This window comes from Dipteris shenzhenensis, chromosome 3 (genome assembly GCF_047967505.1).
Source record: "Dipteris shenzhenensis isolate YYH24624 ecotype China chromosome 3, Dip_SZ_1.0, whole genome shotgun sequence".
Taxonomy (NCBI): Eukaryota; Viridiplantae; Streptophyta; class Polypodiopsida; order Gleicheniales; family Dipteridaceae; genus Dipteris; species Dipteris shenzhenensis.
This window is the reverse complement of record NC_141598.1, coordinates 43643862-43662781: the sequence shown is the minus strand read 5'-3', so window position 1 is coordinate 43662781 and position 18920 is coordinate 43643862. Positions and strand designations below refer to the sequence as shown.

General features: G+C 42.2%; 1 protein-coding gene across 3 annotated transcripts in view; it reads left to right on the top strand.

Moving 5' to 3' along the window:
• LOC147903843 (uncharacterized) overlaps positions 1 to 14250 on the top strand; it is a 42343-nt gene extending 28093 nt beyond the window's left edge. Inside the window, exons 5-9 of one of the 3 annotated variants that reach the window (XR_015543943.1) lie at positions 12185 to 12250; positions 12431 to 12520; positions 12910 to 13086; positions 13180 to 13884; positions 13977 to 14250. Coding sequence is in view for 2 of the 3 variants with exons in the window: in XM_087401561.1 (XP_087257687.1) it covers positions 12185 to 12250; positions 12431 to 12520; positions 12910 to 13086; positions 13180 to 13218 (372 nt within the window). In the remaining variant the exon portion in view is untranslated. Of the gene's footprint in view, positions 1 to 12184; positions 12251 to 12430; positions 12521 to 12909; positions 13087 to 13179 lie in introns of all 3 variants that reach the window. The other 2 variants (XM_087401561.1, XM_087401551.1) reach the window with 2 other exon arrangements.
• Positions 14251 to 18920: the final 4670 nt, after the last annotated feature.

Sequence of the window (18920 nt, the reverse complement as noted above, 5' to 3'; positions counted from 1 at the left end):
TGAGCTCTTGAAACACTATAGCAAGATGTTCCTTGTGCTCTTCTTCGGACTTAGAAAAGACAATTATGTCATTGAAGAAGGTACCAGTGAACTGTTTGTAAGGTCGGAAGATACGATCCATCATCCTATTGAAGGTCGCTGGGGCATTTGTCAATCCAAAAGGCATCACTAGATATTCATACAACCCAAAAGTAGTGCGGAACGTTGTCTTGTGCACATCCCAAGGCTGTATCCTCACTTGGTGATAGCCACTCTTTTAGTCTATCCTGCTGAAAATTAATTGATCCAACACATCATCAATGCGCGGAATAGGGAATCTATTCTTAATGGTCATTTTGTTCAATGCGTGGTAATCGATGCACATGCAGAATGAGCCATCTTTCTTCTGTACTAGCAGTACAGAGGAACAAAAAGGAGAAAAACTGGGCTGAATCAGCCCCTTGGACAACAAGTCCTGCACCTGAGTCATAATCTCTTCTCGCTGAGTTGCACTAACTCTGTATGGGGGCCTATTGGGTGGCTCGCTGCTAGGAATGAGTTCTATGCCATGATCCTCAGGTCTCTCAGGGGGTAGCTCCCCTGGCAAAGCATCAGAAAATCAATCTTTAAAATTTTCAAGAAACTGAAATTTATTCTGATTTGCCTCTCTTATTTCAGCATGCATTTCCACATCTCTCTCTTTTACAAAAATCATGTAAGCTGAAACTGTAGACTTTATTTCTTTTCCAACAGAACTATTTGATATAATGGGAATAGTTTCCCCTCTATTCCTAGCAACCACACGATGTACTTTGCCCCTATGTACAAACTCCAGCACTCTTTCAGGAAGAGTCAACTTCACTGCCTTGCGATGAAACCAAGGCATACCCAAGACTACATCATGATGTTTCAATGGAGAAATGAAGAAGTCTTCCTGATCCACATAACTCTGTATATGAAGACGGAGCTTCCCTATCAAGGGAGTGACTGCCACAGGGTTTCCACAGAACATCTGATCGGCATCCAAAGACCTGCCCAACTCCTCCGTCTTTATTCCCAGCGTCAGGGCTAGGTCCTGTGATATGAAATTATCAGTAGCCCCTGGATCAAATAAAATTAGCGCTTGCTGGTCTCTGACTTTGCCCCATGATAGCAGCAATTGTCGTTTTTCTGGGTTTGAAACATGACCCAGTGTGTCAGGAATTCCTCCTGCCATTGGCTTTTGCGGTCCCCGTGGCTTCTTTGCCTCTTTTCCCTTCGAAGTTGAAGGCTTTTTTGGGCACTGGGCAGTCACATGCCCCTCTTTCCCACACTTAAAGCATTTCCCATCTCTGCGAAACTCAGCTATCTGTTCAGGAGTGAATGGGGATTTGCCTTTATAAGTCTTTGAAAACTGAGTGCCCCTTGCCTTCTGAGGCTGAAATCCTTTCTTTTCAACCTTGGGGTACTCTTTCTTTTCTGATTTTGAAAAATCAGTTTTCTTTCTTTTAGCACGTCCTGCATGCAAGGGTAGTACTGTAGATGGATCTTGTAACGGCACAAGACTAGCTACTGAAGCTGAATGTGTAAGGTCTTGAATGTTCTTTGTCCCCAAAGCATTCACTATTGCCTAGATTCTTGGATTGAGACCTGCTCTATACTTTCTCATTTGGGTTTCTTTGGAGATCTTTTTGAAAGGTGCAACCTGCAAATAAGCATCCCAAAACTTTTGGTTGTACACATCCACTGTATCTCCTGCATCCATATGCAAACTGTCCCAATCTTGAAGAACATGATCTCTAAACTGTTTAGGCATAAATTGCTGGTAGAAGGCGTTCTTGAAGTCCTTCCACTTCTTTGGGGCTGACCCATCTGTGGTCTGTGCACTCCACCATGCACTAGTTGTCGCTGTCAAGTGCAAACTGACCATTCTTAACTTGGAGGATTCTGAAAACTTTTCTGTACCGAATGCAGCATCAAACTGCTTATTGAACTACAATGCTTTGTCTGTATGACCATCCTGTCCATTGTAGGTCATAAACTTGACAGATTTACCTCCCTCTTTGATTCCTTGGTCTCTCTAGAAGACTTACTCTTCCTAGACCTCTTGTGTTTCCTTCTTTTCCTGGATGGTTTATCTGATAAAGAAGAAGATATAGAAGTCGAGCTCGAGGTAGACAGTGAAGGATTGGGAGATTGGTGATGATGCCTCGATCTCTTCCTGCTATGAGACCGTCCCCTATGAGATCTCTCTTTCTCTGGCTGTACACGAGAGTGTGCCTCTGGCATTGGCACATCATATATTGCATTAGGCATAGCTTCTGCTTGAAACAAATGCTGAGCCCTTGGATCCTTTTTGAGATTTTCCATCTCTTGTATACGAGTGCGTACCATTTGCTCAAATTCTTGCTGAGTTTGCTGCACACTCGTTTGTCTTGGATGTACATCCCTATCTTGTGAATCCCACTGGATAGGTGATTGAGCCATTTTCTTACAACTCGTCTGAGATCTGCAAGTTTCTCACACACACTGTGTATGCAACTGATGCACGCTGTCTTTTCTTTTCAAAGGGAAAAATTACCTCAACAAGAGGTGTCTTGCATTCACAATCTATGCCAGTACCGGGCTGTCAACTCAAGGCGTATACCCACAAAGTAGCCAAGGCATCAATAGCTATATTGCCCCTTTTTTGGCTGTTGGAAAAAGCATTCAGAATGCATTTGACTCATCTTTTCCTGAGCACAAAGGCATGCATATTCTTTTTCTGCAAATCTCTGATTTTACTGTGTTTCTGCTGCTTTCCTGACAGTAAATACTCTCTCAGATAGGTGAAGACTGCTGGCAGAAACAGTCTCTGCAACTGTCTTTTTTTTTTTTGGGGGACAGTAACCAGATGGAGTAACTGGCTGGTTACTCTAACCAGGCTAACTGGTTCTGGTCTGGTTAGTCTGCAACTGGACTAACTGGACTGGTCACAGTATGGTTACTGTCATCCTGCTTCAACATGTATCCACTTGCTTGGTACTATGTCTTTTTGTTTTTCAATAGTATGCTTATTAAGAAATGAAATGTTTTCCTACTGTTCAGTTAGGGACCAATGGGGACTAGGTCCAGCATTTGAGGGTGGACCCCCTTGCTTGGGGTTATGGGCATTAGTGACCCACAAGAGTGATGGCCTCTCTTTGAGAGGGACATCTGGAAACCACACCCCACCTGAGTACCCAAACATGGGACCAATCAAATGCACAGATTGCATACCGACCTAGGAACCATTCAAGAGAATGTTCCCTGAGCTTTGGGTGTGGGCCTGGCAGCATGCCAAGAGTAATGGAGATACAAGATAAGACGACAAACAAATGAGCTCAGTATGGCTCAATTATGACCTTAGAGTACGTCAATAGATAGTCTAAGCTGTTAGGAACCCGTGGGTGCGATCAAAATTGAATTCTGACAACTTTGAAATTTTAGGGTTTTTGGGAGTGACGTGGCAGCTTACACGTGGCAGACTGCCACATGGAATCTGAGCTGGCATGTCAGTCCACCTGTCCCACACATGTGGCAGCATGCATGGCAAGTGGCAGGGCATGCAGGCCAAGTGTTTGGCCCCAAATCTGGTAGATTTGGGGCAGGTTGTGGGCTGTCCTCTTTGGGACTGCAGCCCACCAAAAATCTGGGACAAGTGTCCACCTTCCACTCTAGGCCTAGGGAGGGGGCTGAGCCTATAAAAGAAGGCCTCTCCCCTTCATTCCTCACATGAAAAATTCGTCACTTTTCTTCTCCCTCCTTTTGGATGATGCTGCAGAACCTCTCCAGCTCCTTGGGTGCAGCCAGCTTCTCCCCAGGCCATTCTCTCACCTCAGCAGCACTTTCTCTCTCTACAACAGCACATTATCTCTCTACAGTTCCAGCCCCTCCTCTCCAGAAATCTGCCCCCTCTCAGCTCTTCTGGAACAGCAGCAGCATCCTCTCTCCTTCTCCTAGCTTGGAGCAGCCACAGCCCCTTTCTCTCTCCTGCTGCAGTCTTTCTCTCTCTACTGCAGAATTTCTCCCTCTACTGTTCCAGCCCATTTCCCTTGCAGAAATCTGCCTTTCTGTGCACCTCTGGAACAGCAGCAGCTCCTCTCTTACATCTCCTCCCTTGGGATCAGCATTGGCACTCTCTCTCTACAGCTATCACTCCATAAAAGCTTTCTCTCTCTAGCCTACAGGCTGTTTTTCTAAGCTGTTCTCATTCCAGCCCCATTTCCACACTCTCCTCACCCAAGGTAGCTTCAGAGGCATCAAGGACTTCATCTACAAAAGGGTCAAGTCACGAAGGGAGCCTGTATTGTCAAGTTTCTCTCATTTACAGCACTATTTCATGTTGTTTCTACTATCTTTCTAGAAAGTAGTGCTTGCCTCTAATGTTGGATGTAAGTGGTGATTGTTGCAGGCTTCTTCCTTGTGGATTGGGCAAGCCAAGAGTTGAAACCTGAGCTTAGACTCCTCCTTTTTGTTGTCTACCTTACACATATGCTCTTGAGTCTTGTATCTAGGTCCTAGGTTTTCACTGAGTTCATCAGTTTGGAAGGTGCATTGCACCTTGGTCTTGTATCTCCATTTTCAAGAATAAAGTGAGCCTGGATAAGGGGGGGGGCCGTCTTGGCCCCTCAATCATATTGCATTTTCCAATGATGTCACTTTGTGTTTAAGCTGTATAAGTCTTAATTCCAGCTTAATTGCAAACTCTTAAGTTCAAGTATATGTGTTTGGCAACTCGCAATCATCTCATTCAAATGCCTCTGCAAAATCCGTTGTCTGAATTGATAGAAAGCAGCGAGTAGTTTACAGTTACAGTGACCAGACTAGACTGGTTGGGTCAACTAACTGGACCTCTGATCAGTCCACTAACCAAGGTTGAGTTAGATTAACCCCTAGTCAGCCATGTCAGCATCCACGTCATCTGTCGGAATGCCAGGTTATCTCACACGTGCATGCCACGCCATCCCTGCATGTGGGTCTGCCACATCAGCTGACACATGTCAGAATGACACGTCAGCACTGTTCTGTGCACTGCCACGTGTCGTACGTGCCATGTCAACTCTGGCTGCCTTGCCTGCCACATCAGCACCACGTGTCAGATGTGCCACGTCAGGTGGGCTGCCATATCAGCCTAAGGTCAGAGAGGTTGGGTGCAAGCGACGGAATTCTGTAGACCATCGCACGTCGCGCGTTACGTCCCTTGTTCACAAAACATTTTGACGCATCTTCTTCCGTGCAGCGCCTCGTTTTCTCACTACCTTCCCCATTCACAAGCAAGCGCCAGCGTGAGCTTCAACGCACAAGAAGGCGCCTATTAGCGAGTAAATCTCTATGTCTTCGGTGGAACTTCTCTTCTACGCAAATATCCCATGAAGCGTTTCATACTCTCGGAGGAACGCGACGCCACCTTGCTGAAGTCCCGGGTGGCTTTCAAACAAACCCGTTCAACTTAGCAAGGGTGGACATTCCTCAGCGTCCATCTTGTACGCCAATTGCGTGCCTCAATTCTCCTTGGACCATCATCCCTTGAAAAAGGGTTGAGCCTTAGGCTCTGATACCAATGCAATGGCTAGCTCTCTCGTGGAACCTCACAATCATAATTTACTGCAGAAACACTCATAAGAGCTCTCTCTCTCTCTCTCTCTCTCTCTCTCTCTCTCTCTCTCTCTCCACATAGCTAGGGCCCTGGACAACATGTCGGGCTGGCCCCCCTGAAGGTATTTTATTTCTTGAAGAGAGAATTTGTTACAAGAGTTCAGCGTAGAGCTGCCTGATACATGAAAATCCAAAACGTGAATGAATGAATCATTGCATGAGCTCTCAGGCTCCCTTTCTTGGCAACAAGCCACTTGTCAATTTCTACATTACTTTCCTAATTACATGCCTCTAAGGGCAACTCTGGAGTCTTCGAAGCACTTGGTCACGCGAACCGCCTCCTAGACTGTGATTAGGCTCCCGTAGCGCTTAGGAAAATAACTCTTCGTAGTACCTGTAACAATTAATTAAAGCGCACGACCATGGCACCCATTAATTGTTAGCGCTTTGCATGCAAACAACACACTGTGAACTAGTTCTAGTCACGGTGGGCGTCCCCACTGAATACATGTGCACACATAACAAATATAAAAATATATATTTATTCTCTGGTTGACCGAAGTCAATGACGGAAGTCAACGCTCTTGATCATAATTAAGGGACTTTGACCAAGGGTCGAGGCACCTTAATTATAGTCAAGTCTCTCCAACCGAAGTTGGCACAACTCTCCAACCGAAGTTGGCACATCTTGGTTAACTGTAGTTAACCCTCTGAGCGCATGCCAAGTCTCATTGACCGAAATCAACACTCTTTGACCGTAGTTAGCTTTGTGGTTCTTTGGTTAACCGCAGTTAACCCTCTTGGTAATAAGCCAAGTCTCTCCGACCAAAGTCAGGCTTACTTGACCAGAGTCAAGTATCTTTGACCGTAGTCAATTCTTTGACCATAATTAACACATATGAAAACTCTATAATTATGATCAGATAAATGGTCAATTGTACTTTGACTTAGGATATTTACATTGTGGTGACACTTGCTCTTCATAGACTTCTTGTGTTTCCTTCTTTTCCTGGATGGTTTATCTGATAAAGAAGAAGATACAGAAGTCGAGCTCGAGGTAGATGGTGAAGGGCTTGGAGATCGGTGATGATGCCTCGATCTCTTCCTGCTATGAGATGGTCCCATATGAGATATCTCTCTCGGGCTGTACATGAGAGTGTGCCTCTGGCATTGGCACATCATAAGCTGCATTAGGCATAGTTTTTGCTTGAAACAAATGCTGAGCTCTTGGATCCCTTTTGAGATTTTCCATCTCCTGCATACGAATGCGTACCATCTGCTCAAATTCTTGCTGAGTTTGCTGCACGCTTCTCTATCTTGGATGTACATCCCTATCTTGTGAATCCCACTGGATAGGTGATTGAGCCATTCTCCTACAACTTGTCTGAGATCTGCAAGTTTCTCACACACTGTGCATGCAATTGATGCACGTAGCCTTTGCTTTTCAAAGAGAAAAAATACCTCAACAAGAGGTGTCTTGCATTCAGAACTAGTGCCAGTAATGGGCTGTCAATTCAAAGCATATACCCACAAAGTGGCCAAAGCATCAACGACTGTGTTGCCCCTTTCCTGGTTGATGCAAAAAGCACTCAGAATGCATTTGTTTTTCCCTCTTTTCACTGCTCAAAGGCATGCATACTCTTTTTCTGCAAATCTCTGATTTCTCTGCTTTTCTGCTGTTTCCTGACAGGAAAAATCAGATTTCTCTGCTTTTCTGCTGTTTTCCTGACAGGAAAAAATCTGACAGGTTGGCAGAAACAGTCTAACTGTCTCTTTTTTTTTTTTGTTGGGACAGTAACTAGATGAAGTAACCGGCTGGTTACACTAACCAGACTGATTGGTTAGTCTGCAACTGGACTGGTCAGTCTGGTTACAGTGACCAGAATAGTCTGGTTGGGTCAACTAATTGGACCTCTAACGAGTCCACTAACCAAGGTTAGGTTAGATAAACCCATGGTTTGCCACATCAGCCACCTGTATGCCACGTGTCAGTGCCACATCAGCATCTGATCTGGCTTCCACATGTACTGCAACGTCAGCACCTGCACATGCATGCCACTTGGCTGCCACGTCAGCTCACACGTGTGGCTGCCACGTCACCTGTGTGCCACGTGTCTCTGACATGCCAAGAATGTCTTTGCCACGTCTGCTCTGTACACATTTCTGCCACGTCACAAAAGCCATGCCACCCTAAGGCTAACCCTTGGGCTGAAGACGGGCGACAGATTTTGTCACGGCATCACTCGTCGCGTCTTCCAGAAACTATCAGCTTCACGCGTCGTGGCACCTCCAGCATATGACAAATCTGCATCACGAAGCATCGCTTGCTTTTGGACAAAAGCAAGACAACGTGTGCCCTCTCGAAGGAATTGTCTTCACATGAAGACGTCTCTCAGCGTGATGGTATCGCTCTGCGTGGAGGTGTCTTGCTAAGGATGATCACCATCATCCTTCCGTCGACCATGTGCCTGCGTGGAGACGTTACCTGTGCACTTTTGTTTGGCCGGTTGCCTTCGCCATATGTAGGGTCCTTCGTCAATCGTCTATAGCCAAGGAGCAGCACCTGCTACTCATCTCATCTCCCGGGTCTTCGTCGACGCCTAGCCTTGTGTTGCCTCACGGAGAGCAATTGCCTTATGCATTTAATCAGCATGACTCAGCCGGATCATCAATATGCTCCCGAGGCCTTCATTGCTTCAGCTATCCGTGCGCCTAACCACTCACGCTTGTGATCTTATGCGTAATGAGCCGCTTGATCACGTTGCTGTCGAGTGCTACTCTTTTCCATTTGTCGCGTCCAATTCTCTCAGACCGTCATCTCCAAGGAAAGAGATGAACCAATAGCTCTGATACCAATGTAAAACCTCTCGCTCATAAAAGACAGCAATTACACTTTGAAAAGCTCTCCCTCATTCCCTCTCTCTACAGATGCACTAGGGCCTAGGACAAAATGTCGGGTTGGACCTCCCGAATGTTTTTATTCAAGAGAGAATTCAAGTACACAGCTCAGCGTAGAGCTGCTTCTACAAATCCAAAACGTGAATGAATAATTACATGAGCTCTCAGGCTCTCTTTGTTGGCGACAAGCCACTTGTTAAATTCTACATTACTTTCCTAATTACATGCCACTAAGGGCAACTTTGGAGTCTTCGAAGCACTTGGTCACACGAATTGCCTCCTAGATGCTTGTTAGGCTCCATAGCGCTTGGGAAAATAACCCTTCTTAGTACCTGCAACAATTAATTAAAGCGCACCACCATGGCACCCATTAATTGTTATCGCTTTGCATGCAAATAATAAATTGTGGACTAATCCTAGTTACGGTGGGCGTCCCCACTGAACACATGTACACACATAACAAATATATAAATCAAGTCTCTTCAACCGAAGTTGGCACATCTTGGTTAACCAGAGTTAACCTTCTTGGTATAAACCAAGTCTTCTTGACCGAAATCATGTTTACTTAACCAAAGTCAAGTATCTTTGACCATAGTCAATTCTTTGACCAATAGAAGAACTCTTTTGACCATAATTAACCTAGATGGAAAACTCTTTAATAATGATCAAATAAATGGTCAACTATACTTTGACTTAGGATATTTACATTGTGGTGACACAGATAGCAAATAGTACAACCAACAGAGTACAACTGATGAGACAAAGAGTGTATGTTGAATTTGTACGGACAAATTCGCGCGACATGTCTTATAGATGATAGAAGATGAAACCAGCCTTAACAATGTAAAGGGTGGTAATTACAGCATACACAGTAAATTATGCACCACAGATTAAATCACAAGGGGGCTAGAGCACTCCTACTCAGACACAAGGACACCGATTGGTCCCAACCCTTGTGGTATTCATATAACATTCATTTGAAGCCAAGCGGCTGATTACAAAGGTCTCTGGGAAGCTGCACCACAGGCAAACCAACGCTCGCAAACTCCTTGTCCAGCCCACCCTGTAATTCCCTGCTCAACTCCAAATGGTGAAATGGCATCCAATTACCAGACAACCCGGTGTCCTCAGCCAACCAAAGCATGTAACAGAGACCCCAAAAGCATCCACTGTCTGTGCCACACTTGCAATTGCACAACCAAGTGCCCAACCAGCTAGACACGGCTGCACAACTGCAAGATAGCTCCCACACAGCTAGATTCTGGTGCAATCAAACCAAATCGCTATCCCAAAACAGGTTGAAATCAACCTGGAGCCTTCCTGGCCACAAACCACCGCATAAATCTAACTTCCCCGCGAGGAATCAATTCCAAACGCAATAACCAGCCAGCAATGAGTCTAGGAACAGCAAAAGCGGGCAAAGAAGAGTCTTCCTCGCCAAGAATCCTTCGAAAACAGGTCACCGGGGCTGGATAACCCTAAATCCAGCGAGAAGCAGTAGATCCAGTTCTGGCTTGGCCTATAAACAGCTTAGGAGAAGTATTCCAAGCTTGGAGAACAGAAAAACCAGCAACAACAGCCCAAAAACCAAGCAAAAAACAGGTTGAAATCCCTGTTGCAGCTCCTGCTCAGCTCCAAAACAGCCTGCAACACCCGTAGTAGCTCCTGGTCAGCCTGAAAGCAAATTGCATCAGCCCGGACAGCTCCTGGACCTGTGCGAGACTCCCCAGCAGGCTCCTAGACAAATCGTAATTCCTCCTGCAGGTCCTTGGCAGCTCCCGTCAACTCCTGGTAGATATCGATTTCCTCTGGCAGCTCTTGGCATGTGGCAAATTGGCTCTGGTAGCTCCTAGCAGGTGGTTCTATTCTCTCTCCTTCAGCTTTGAATTTGGCCTCCTGTGCCCAAAAGAAAGGTCCTTTGCCCTTTTTGGAGTCCAGTGCTAAAATTAGCAATTTTTGATTGCACAACTCCTCCCCCCCCCCCCCCCAAGAAAGAGACTTCTATTAAGAGAAAAAACCCGCGAGAGCAAGCTCAAAGCGGAATACATCATGAAATCATGAGGTTAAATAAACCCCCTCAATGTGAGGTGGAAAACACCCAAGGCCGAGGCTGAAAGTGCCACCTCAACCGTGTAGGAGTCTCAGAATTGCACCTCTGTTTTGGCCCCTTGTTGCATACTTTGGCCCTAGGAATTAATTGCCTAGTAACTAGGCACACATTTACAATTCCCAAGGGTCCACTAGGGAATTTTAATTCCAAAATCATAATGGAGTGATGGTTTCGGGACAGGTTGCACACAGTTACTAGGTGGCGGCTCTGGCTGCAAGATCATACGACATCAGATGACACATGGGTAGCAGGTGTTGATTGTGAGCTAAAGGCGGCAAGCCGCTTTTCAAGTGGCATACTGCTCGCAGGGACAAAGACTCAAGAGAGCGACGATGGGTGTCTCTCGACAGACGAGCATAGTAATTTGCACTGAATCAAGGCAAGTGGGTAGCGAGGACACTTCGTTCATGTATTTTCTCTCGAACTTGGACGAATGGTTGCTTCAATAACCAGAAGCCACTCCTATTGTTACTCCATCGCTCATGGGACTGGCTCTCATCGTTTACCTTGAAAGGAAGATTAAGACTCTGATTGGTTTGGAGTCGTATCGAGAATACAAGAGTTGTTTTACATGAATAGCCAAAATGAGGAGTATATCCTCTACAAAGGAAAGTAACCCTAGAGGAGGAGGGAAAAGTGATCCAAGGGTTTGTTCACGTTACACTACTCATAATCTAACTAAACAACACATGAAAAGAGGGTACATCAAAATTGGATCACTCCACAAGTCGCCACTGTAACTTACAAAGGTAGCCTTGGTGGCGATCCACTAGTATCATGATCATATGATCAACATACTTACACGAGGACCTCCAATGTCCAACAATAGCAAAATTTGCTTTAATTTTGCATTTGATGACAACTATTGTTGCGCCAAACCTTGGTTGACTGCTACGTGAGTGATAGATGATGTAAAGTGTAGATGCTATACACAGTGTGTCGCTCAATTGCTTGACTATTTCAAAATCGTCATTTGTAGCTCAACCTTGCAACCTCATGTTGCTTGCTCTGATACCAGATACCGTGATTCATTTTCTGCAACCTGAATCAAAAGTCACCTGCTTGGCTTGATTGTGTTGATGACTTGTTCCTTGCAGCCCTCATCTCAATTTTCGCTCATGTAGTGCAGCTTGTTTGACGCCATTTAGCTTTGATATGTGCAAGACAACTTTTATTTCGTCAATTATCCAAACTGCAAGTAGTTACTTCCTCCATGGTGGTAGACCTTGCAATTTGAGGGCATGAAACTCTTGGTTTCAATGGGCAATTGATATCAGCTAAGATCATATGTTTAGAAATCCTAGAAATTGCATTCTTGACCATCATTATTAACTAATATGAGGCCATCTCGCAATCACTAGGGAAACGAATTGTCTCTGTCAGAAGGGATGGCTTACTGTGGAATGTAGTTTAATAATTCAATTGGAATTGATTCTAAGTTTTTCATAATGTTCTTGTGCAATTTCGGGGTGGTGGGGGCATGTTTTTTTAAAGGGTTTCCAGTTCATAAAAAGGCAATGCACTGCGTACAGAATTGATCTGGATGTTGCAGTCTTTTATAATATTGCTGATTGTTTTGGGGGTCCCAATATGAAATTGCAGGCCAAGGCTTTGGATGAGAAGAACCAGCGTGATCTTCAAAGCCAAAGGGAGCAAGCAGAGAAACACGTAATGAAGCAAATTTATACCCTACACCCCCCCTTTTCTCAGCAGTTGCGGGGCAGCATGGCTCCCCTTTTGTGAAACATTTCAAAAACTGTCTAGGCTTTTTAAAAGAATATATTGCTACATCCCTATTTGATTAATACAGGGACCTGATATTAGAATTCGTGGCAATGAACCTTACAGAGGGTAGGTGAAATTCTGGATGCTGAAATAAAGCGTTGGGCGTCTGGCAAGGAAGGGAATTTGCGTGCCTTGCTCTCGACACTTCAATATGTATGTATCTGGCAATCAGAATATCTAGGTCATGGTAGGCACACTCGAGGAGCAGAACTTATGGTTTCGATTATTCAGTTTAATGCTGATTTTTATCTATTTTTTCTGTGCTGGGAATGTGCGCTTGGATATTCACATATAACAATAGAAGAAATTAGATGTTGTGAGACCGCATATATGGATGTGTGCTGTAGTTGTGCATGCTGTGCATGGATGGTTTCATACATTGATGTAAATACGACGTGATATAGCTGGGCTTGCACTGCTTATATTAATAAAACATTGTTGTTGGAAACTTACTGTATGCCGAAGTGAAATTGCTAAACAAGTACATTTGGCAGTTGGATGAAGTTTTCTGAGACCACAGGATTTCCCCTTGTATTTTGTAGGTACTTTGGCCAGAGAGTGGTTGGCAAGCAGTATCATTGACGGATCTCATTACTGCTGCGGCTGTGAAAAAGGTATACAGGAAGGCCACCTTATGTGTCCATCCAGATAAGGTGCAGCAGAAGGGTGCTACAATCCAGCAGAAGTATATCGCTGAAAAGGTCTTTGATCTTCTAAAGGTATGTTAAGTTGGAACTGATGAGGTCCAGGTTTTAGACATCTAAGGTGACAAAGCTATGAATGCGGAATTCTGAATGATTGAGAATCTACAGGAGGCGTGGAACAAGTTCAATTCAGAAGAACTCTTCTGACGTCAAGATGTAAATGTGAGGATGTGGTGCTTGAAGGTGAACTTAATTACTCTCATATCTCAGTTAGTGCAGCACTACACAACCGGTGTCTACTACATGCTGCAAAGGATGTAGTACAGTATGCCGATTATGCCTGAGGATTTCAGGTTGTCATCAGGTCCAGAGCTGCTATGGTGCATCTATTCACATCAAGGATCTGTGATAAATACACCAGCACCTATCAACAGACCTGTGATGCTGCCAAAAGAGTTTATTTTGGTGATATCCTGGTGTCACAGTGTTTATTGATTTCGTGCAAATATGAGAAAGTTTCATTTCAATATATTCAAGCTAATTAATTTTGAAAGCCACAGTATTCAGGGTTCAACTACAGGAAAGGTTGGATTAAATTCTTACAACGCTAGTATTGGGTGGGTAACCAAGGATCACATTTGGCATCACTCGTCAGGTACAGTGGCTTTTGCATGCCACATGTTAGTGGTGAAAATTCCAGAATTGGCCTTCAATGCTTTGGGTTGCTACAGTTATCTTTTGGTGGAGCATCTCTACAGGTCTTGCCATAAAGTTGTATTTTCTCACAAAGAATGCAAATTACTTTGGAGGTGTTCTGACGAGCAGTGCCCGAAATTAGTGTCAAGATACGTCTTTGGGTGTCTATATGAAGTTGTGAGTACACTGGTTTTGTACAATTGGTGTACTTGTGGCAATGCTTATGTCTATATGCACGCCTGACGGGAGGAATTGGCATTGTTGCCCAGGAAACACTGGACTTACTGGAGCATGGAAAAGCCCCACCATCTCTGTCCCACCATACCTGTTTATTTGTTTAGATAAGTTGCTGAGTCTAGCAGCAATCAGTTTGATGGCTTGTTTGCAAATGTAAGATGTCGGTTAGAGGGACTGATCAATTGAATCTCATGTAAAACTGCCAGAACTAAGGCATCCCGATCCTGTTATGGCAGTAGTTGATAAGAACTTTAATGGGCAGTTTGTTGAACTGCCAATGTGCCTATTTACACAGCAGTTTGATTAGATTGTGCGATGGTCCGTTTACAAGAGATGCAGAATCTCTCTCTCTCTCTCTCTCTCTCTCTCTCTCTCTCTCTCAAGCGCACGCATGAAGCACACACCACCGGTGTAGCAGTCGATAGACCTGCTGTAATGCTGTCTTGGGTCCCATCGACTGCATTTATCTGATGTGTGTGTGTGTGTGTGTGTGTGTGCACGTGTGTGTCAAGCGTCTTAAAAGAACCACACCATTATGCAGGTTAGATTTACATGTGCGTGTGTGCGTGCATGCATGCATGCATGTGTGTGTGTGTGTGTGTGTGACATGGTATCATGTGAACGCTCAAGCTTTAATATCTCAGCTTTTTGCTCTGATTTGGATTTGGTTAATTACATTAATGTAAACCAGAGATTCATTGGCCCCTCGAATGATTTGGTTTGCATTTTATTTGTGTTCTCTTGAAGGTTTTGAAACAAGTGGCTCCCAAACTCCCCTTTCTCCTTTAAAAGCCCCTTGGCTGCTATTTTCTCAATGGTTAACATCGCAATCTGCATGTAATTTGCTTAAGCCTCCTCTTGTGTTTGATTACATATGCTCTTTTTATAGACTTACCCAATAGGCAGTATTTTTTGTGGGGTCTCCAGTCGTCGGGAGCAGATAAGTCTCAGGCTGGGGTGGGATATTACTTTCTGGACGCTTAAGACTGGGATAAGCAGTGGCTTCTTCTCGTGAGCGATCACGAGGCCGTGATGTACGAAGTGTAACATGTCTCTTGTTGGTTTGTAGGTCTTCACATTTATCTTTCTTCTTTCCTTCTCTTTTCAAGCACGTGTTGTCCTAGGTCTCTTGGCATGCTGCTAATGCATATTGCCCATTGTGATAACAAGCAAGTGGGGTCTATGCTAAAGAATGCCAAAGGGTCGGGAGGTGTGAGTGTTTCTACCCTTCTATTTCCAATTGAAACTGCTAGCTTCAAAAACAGGCCGATTTTGTTACCCAGGCATCTCATGAGCATGTGCGGCTTCTACTTGGGTAAGCAGGCTTGGTACATCTTTTGCATCTGTTATTTCTAAGATTACCTTCTACTTGGATGGATGTAGGTATGCGTCCCACAAAAGAGATGGATGTTTTGTCATTTCAAACTTTTTTTTAAATCCATTAAAGAACTGTAACAATTGTTTATTTCCTCTTCCGTTCCAATTCAATATTGAAAAGTTCCGATTTAATATTGAAAAGTAAAGTAAATGATTCCTTCTTTGTCTACTTGGGATGCCAATTGCAAAACTACTATCAGTTTGCAAGAGTAGATTCCTAGTCCTAAATAATCTACTTCTTGTCTACTTGGGATACCAAATGCAAAACCTTACGCGTTCATGCGCACGTGCTCTCTCTCTCTCTCTCTCTTTCTCTCTCTCTCTCTCTCTCACACACACACACACACACACACACACACACACAATCCTTTTCTTCCTTTTTTCCATCCAACTTACATTCTTTTCTTTGTTATTCCTTTGGTAAATTTTTTAAAACTCCTCTCCTCTCTCTCTTCAAATGAAACTTCCTCCCATACTCTCTACCCTTTCCCTCTCTTCTAATTTCCCTCACCCCCTTTCTCAACTCCTCCCTCCCCCATTTTTTTAAAAAATCTAAATCTTGTTTTTATATTTAAAATATTCATCGTAATATTTTTTAGTTTTTTTTTTAAAATCTTAAAAAAAAAATTTCTATAACTTTTTATTCCTATTTTTGTTTAATTTTCTTTTATTAATATATATATCTCTCTCTCTAAACATCCCCTTAGTAATTTCCATTTTTCTATTTTCTCCTCTTACTAATCACTCGTCTCTCTTTTTCCTAAATTTCCTAAGCTCAACTCTCTCAAACTTTCCCTCTCCTTATTTTTACTTGAAGTTTTTCTTTTCCTTTTTTCTTTTTTTTTTTCTAATTTCTTTTACTTTATCTTTTTTTTATAAATTTTTTTCATTACTTTCTTTTAGATTTTTCTAACTTTTTGTTGTTCTCTCAAAATTTTTTCTTAAATTCTTTTACTTCATCTTATTTTTTATTTTTTCTTAATTCTCTATTTTGCTTTTTTTCTCTAATTTCTTTTAGATTTTTCTTACTTTTTTGCTATTCTCTCAAATTCTCATTTTTGATTTAATTCTTATCTTAATCTCTTATTTCCACCTAATTGTTCTCTATTTCTCCATATTGCTTTGTATTTTTCTTAATTCTTGTAAATCCTTTCTATTTTTCTTAATTCTTTCTAAATTCTCATTTTTCATTCGTTGAAATTTATTTTTTAAATTTTTATCTTTAATTTATTTTTTAAAATTCTTAAAAATCTTTCTTTAAATATCTTTGAAATTTCTTTAAGCTTCTCTTTCTCATTTATTGCTCTAATCTTTATTTTTGTCCCTCCTCTCTGTCCTTTATGTTCATCACACCTAAATACACCTAGTTTTTTTGCCTTACATATTCACTTATTTACTTTTTCTTAAACTCACTCTAATTATTTTTACACTTAAAGCATAATACCAAAAATAAGCTTTATAAGTCTATAGTGTGATCAACTATTTTTATTGAGATCTCGATAACAAGGAAGGGGTGTTTATGACAATTGTTTTTCCAACTCAGTGAAAATATGGTTCTTATCATTTCTCTTGTTGGATAGTGGCACGTATACAGACTCCCCTCTTTAATAAAAGTGATGCTTGTGACGAAAGCAGAACTTGTATGTACAATCATGCATTCTATAAGTCTTTTACAGATTGTGCTTCGCTCGACTTTTTGTAACGTAGCAATTTTCTCTTTTGTTTCTATTATCAAAATTATTTTTATTTCACTGTGAAACGGGGTTTTGTTAAGTCTTTATACACATAGTCATGTTTCCCTAGCAGTTATGGACGATTGCACATAGTACATTTAAGTCATTATGGCTCTTTGTCTCTTGACTCACTTCATTGCTCACTCGAGCAACAGTTCCTTAGTAACCATTTGAGTTTCACATCTTGAATTACACTTGTATCCCAAAAACTTCTCAAAATAGACCACTTCCCCTCTTTTTCCATCCCTTACTTCTTTCCTTTTCCTTCTCTGGCATTACTGTCATTTAAAACCCTCAGTGTCCTTTGCTTTTACTCTTGAAACCCTCACGCAAACCTCTCCCTTCCCCTTCACTTCTCTATCTCTCTCTCTCTCAATCCTTAAATTTGACTTACAGATACTTCTCTCTTTCGGGTAGATAAGAGGTCATCACACTAGGAGTTGACCTACTGTCTCGCCTCACGTGGTGTACCCTACTGGGGAAAAGATGTGTACACACACACACACACACACATGTGCACAATCCTTTTCTTCCTTTTTTCCATGCAACTTACAATCTTTCCCTTGTTACCTCTTTGGTAAAACTTTTTTAACTATCTCTTCCCTCTCTCTAACTCTCACTCTCTCTCTTCAAATGAAACTTCCTCCCACACTTTCTACCCTTTCCCTCTCTTTCTTCTAATTTCTCTCACACCCTTTCTCAACTTTTTCCCCCATTTGTTTTCCTAATCTAAAGCCTGTTTTTAAATACAAATATTTTTCTCTTAATATTTTTTTATATTTCTAAAATTTTTAAAAATCTCTCTTTTTTTTGAAGTTTTCCTATTATTTATTCTCCCTATTTTGTCTAATTTTTTATTTTTGATAGTTCTATGTTTCCTCTCTCTCTCTCTCTCTCTCTCTCTCTCTATCTCTCTCTCTTTCTAAACTTCCCTTAGTTCTTTCAATTTTCCTAATTTCTCCTCTCACTAATCATCCTCTCTCTTGTTCCCAAATTCCGTAAGTTCAACTCTGTCAAACTTCCCCTCTCCCTATTTTTTCTCTCTCTCTCTTTTTTTTCCTAAGTTTGCTTTTCCTCTCCCCTCCCCCCCTTTTCCTAATTTCTTTTATTTTATCCTAATTTTATAAATTTTCCTAATTGTTCTCTATTTCTTCCGATTTCTTCCTATTTTTTTCTTTTTTTCTCTAATTTCTTCTAGATTTTTCCTAAATTTTTTACTATTCTTCCAATTTTCCTCCTTTTTAAAATTTAGTTCTTATCCTAATTTCCTATTTCCACCTAATTGTTCCTTATTTCTCCATATTGCTTCATATTTTTTCTAATTCTTTCAAATTGTAAGTCTATAGCGTGAGCAACTATTTTTATTGTGACCTCGATAACAAGGGAAGGGTGTTCATGACACCTGTCTTCCTAACTAAGTTAAAATATGGTTCTTATCATTTTTCTTGTTGGATGGTGGTAGGTATGCAGACTCTCTTCTTTAATAAAAGTGATGCTTGTGACGACTTATCAAAGCAGAACTTGTCTGTACAGTCATGCATTCTATAAGTCTTTTACAAATTGTGACGCTCTTGGTTTTTGTAATGTCTCATAGCAGTTTTCTCTTTTGTTTCTATTACCAAAATTGTTTTCATCGCACTATGAAACGGGGTTTTGTCATGTCTTCTCTCTCTCTCTCTCTCTCTCTCTCTCTCTCTCTCTCTCTCTGTCTCACACACACACACACACACACACACACACACACACACACACACACATATACACACACTTACACACACTTACACATACTCTTTTATGTATGGATGGTGCACACACAAACTCACACACATACGTATACAATTTGCTCTAACCTATAGATTTGCACGC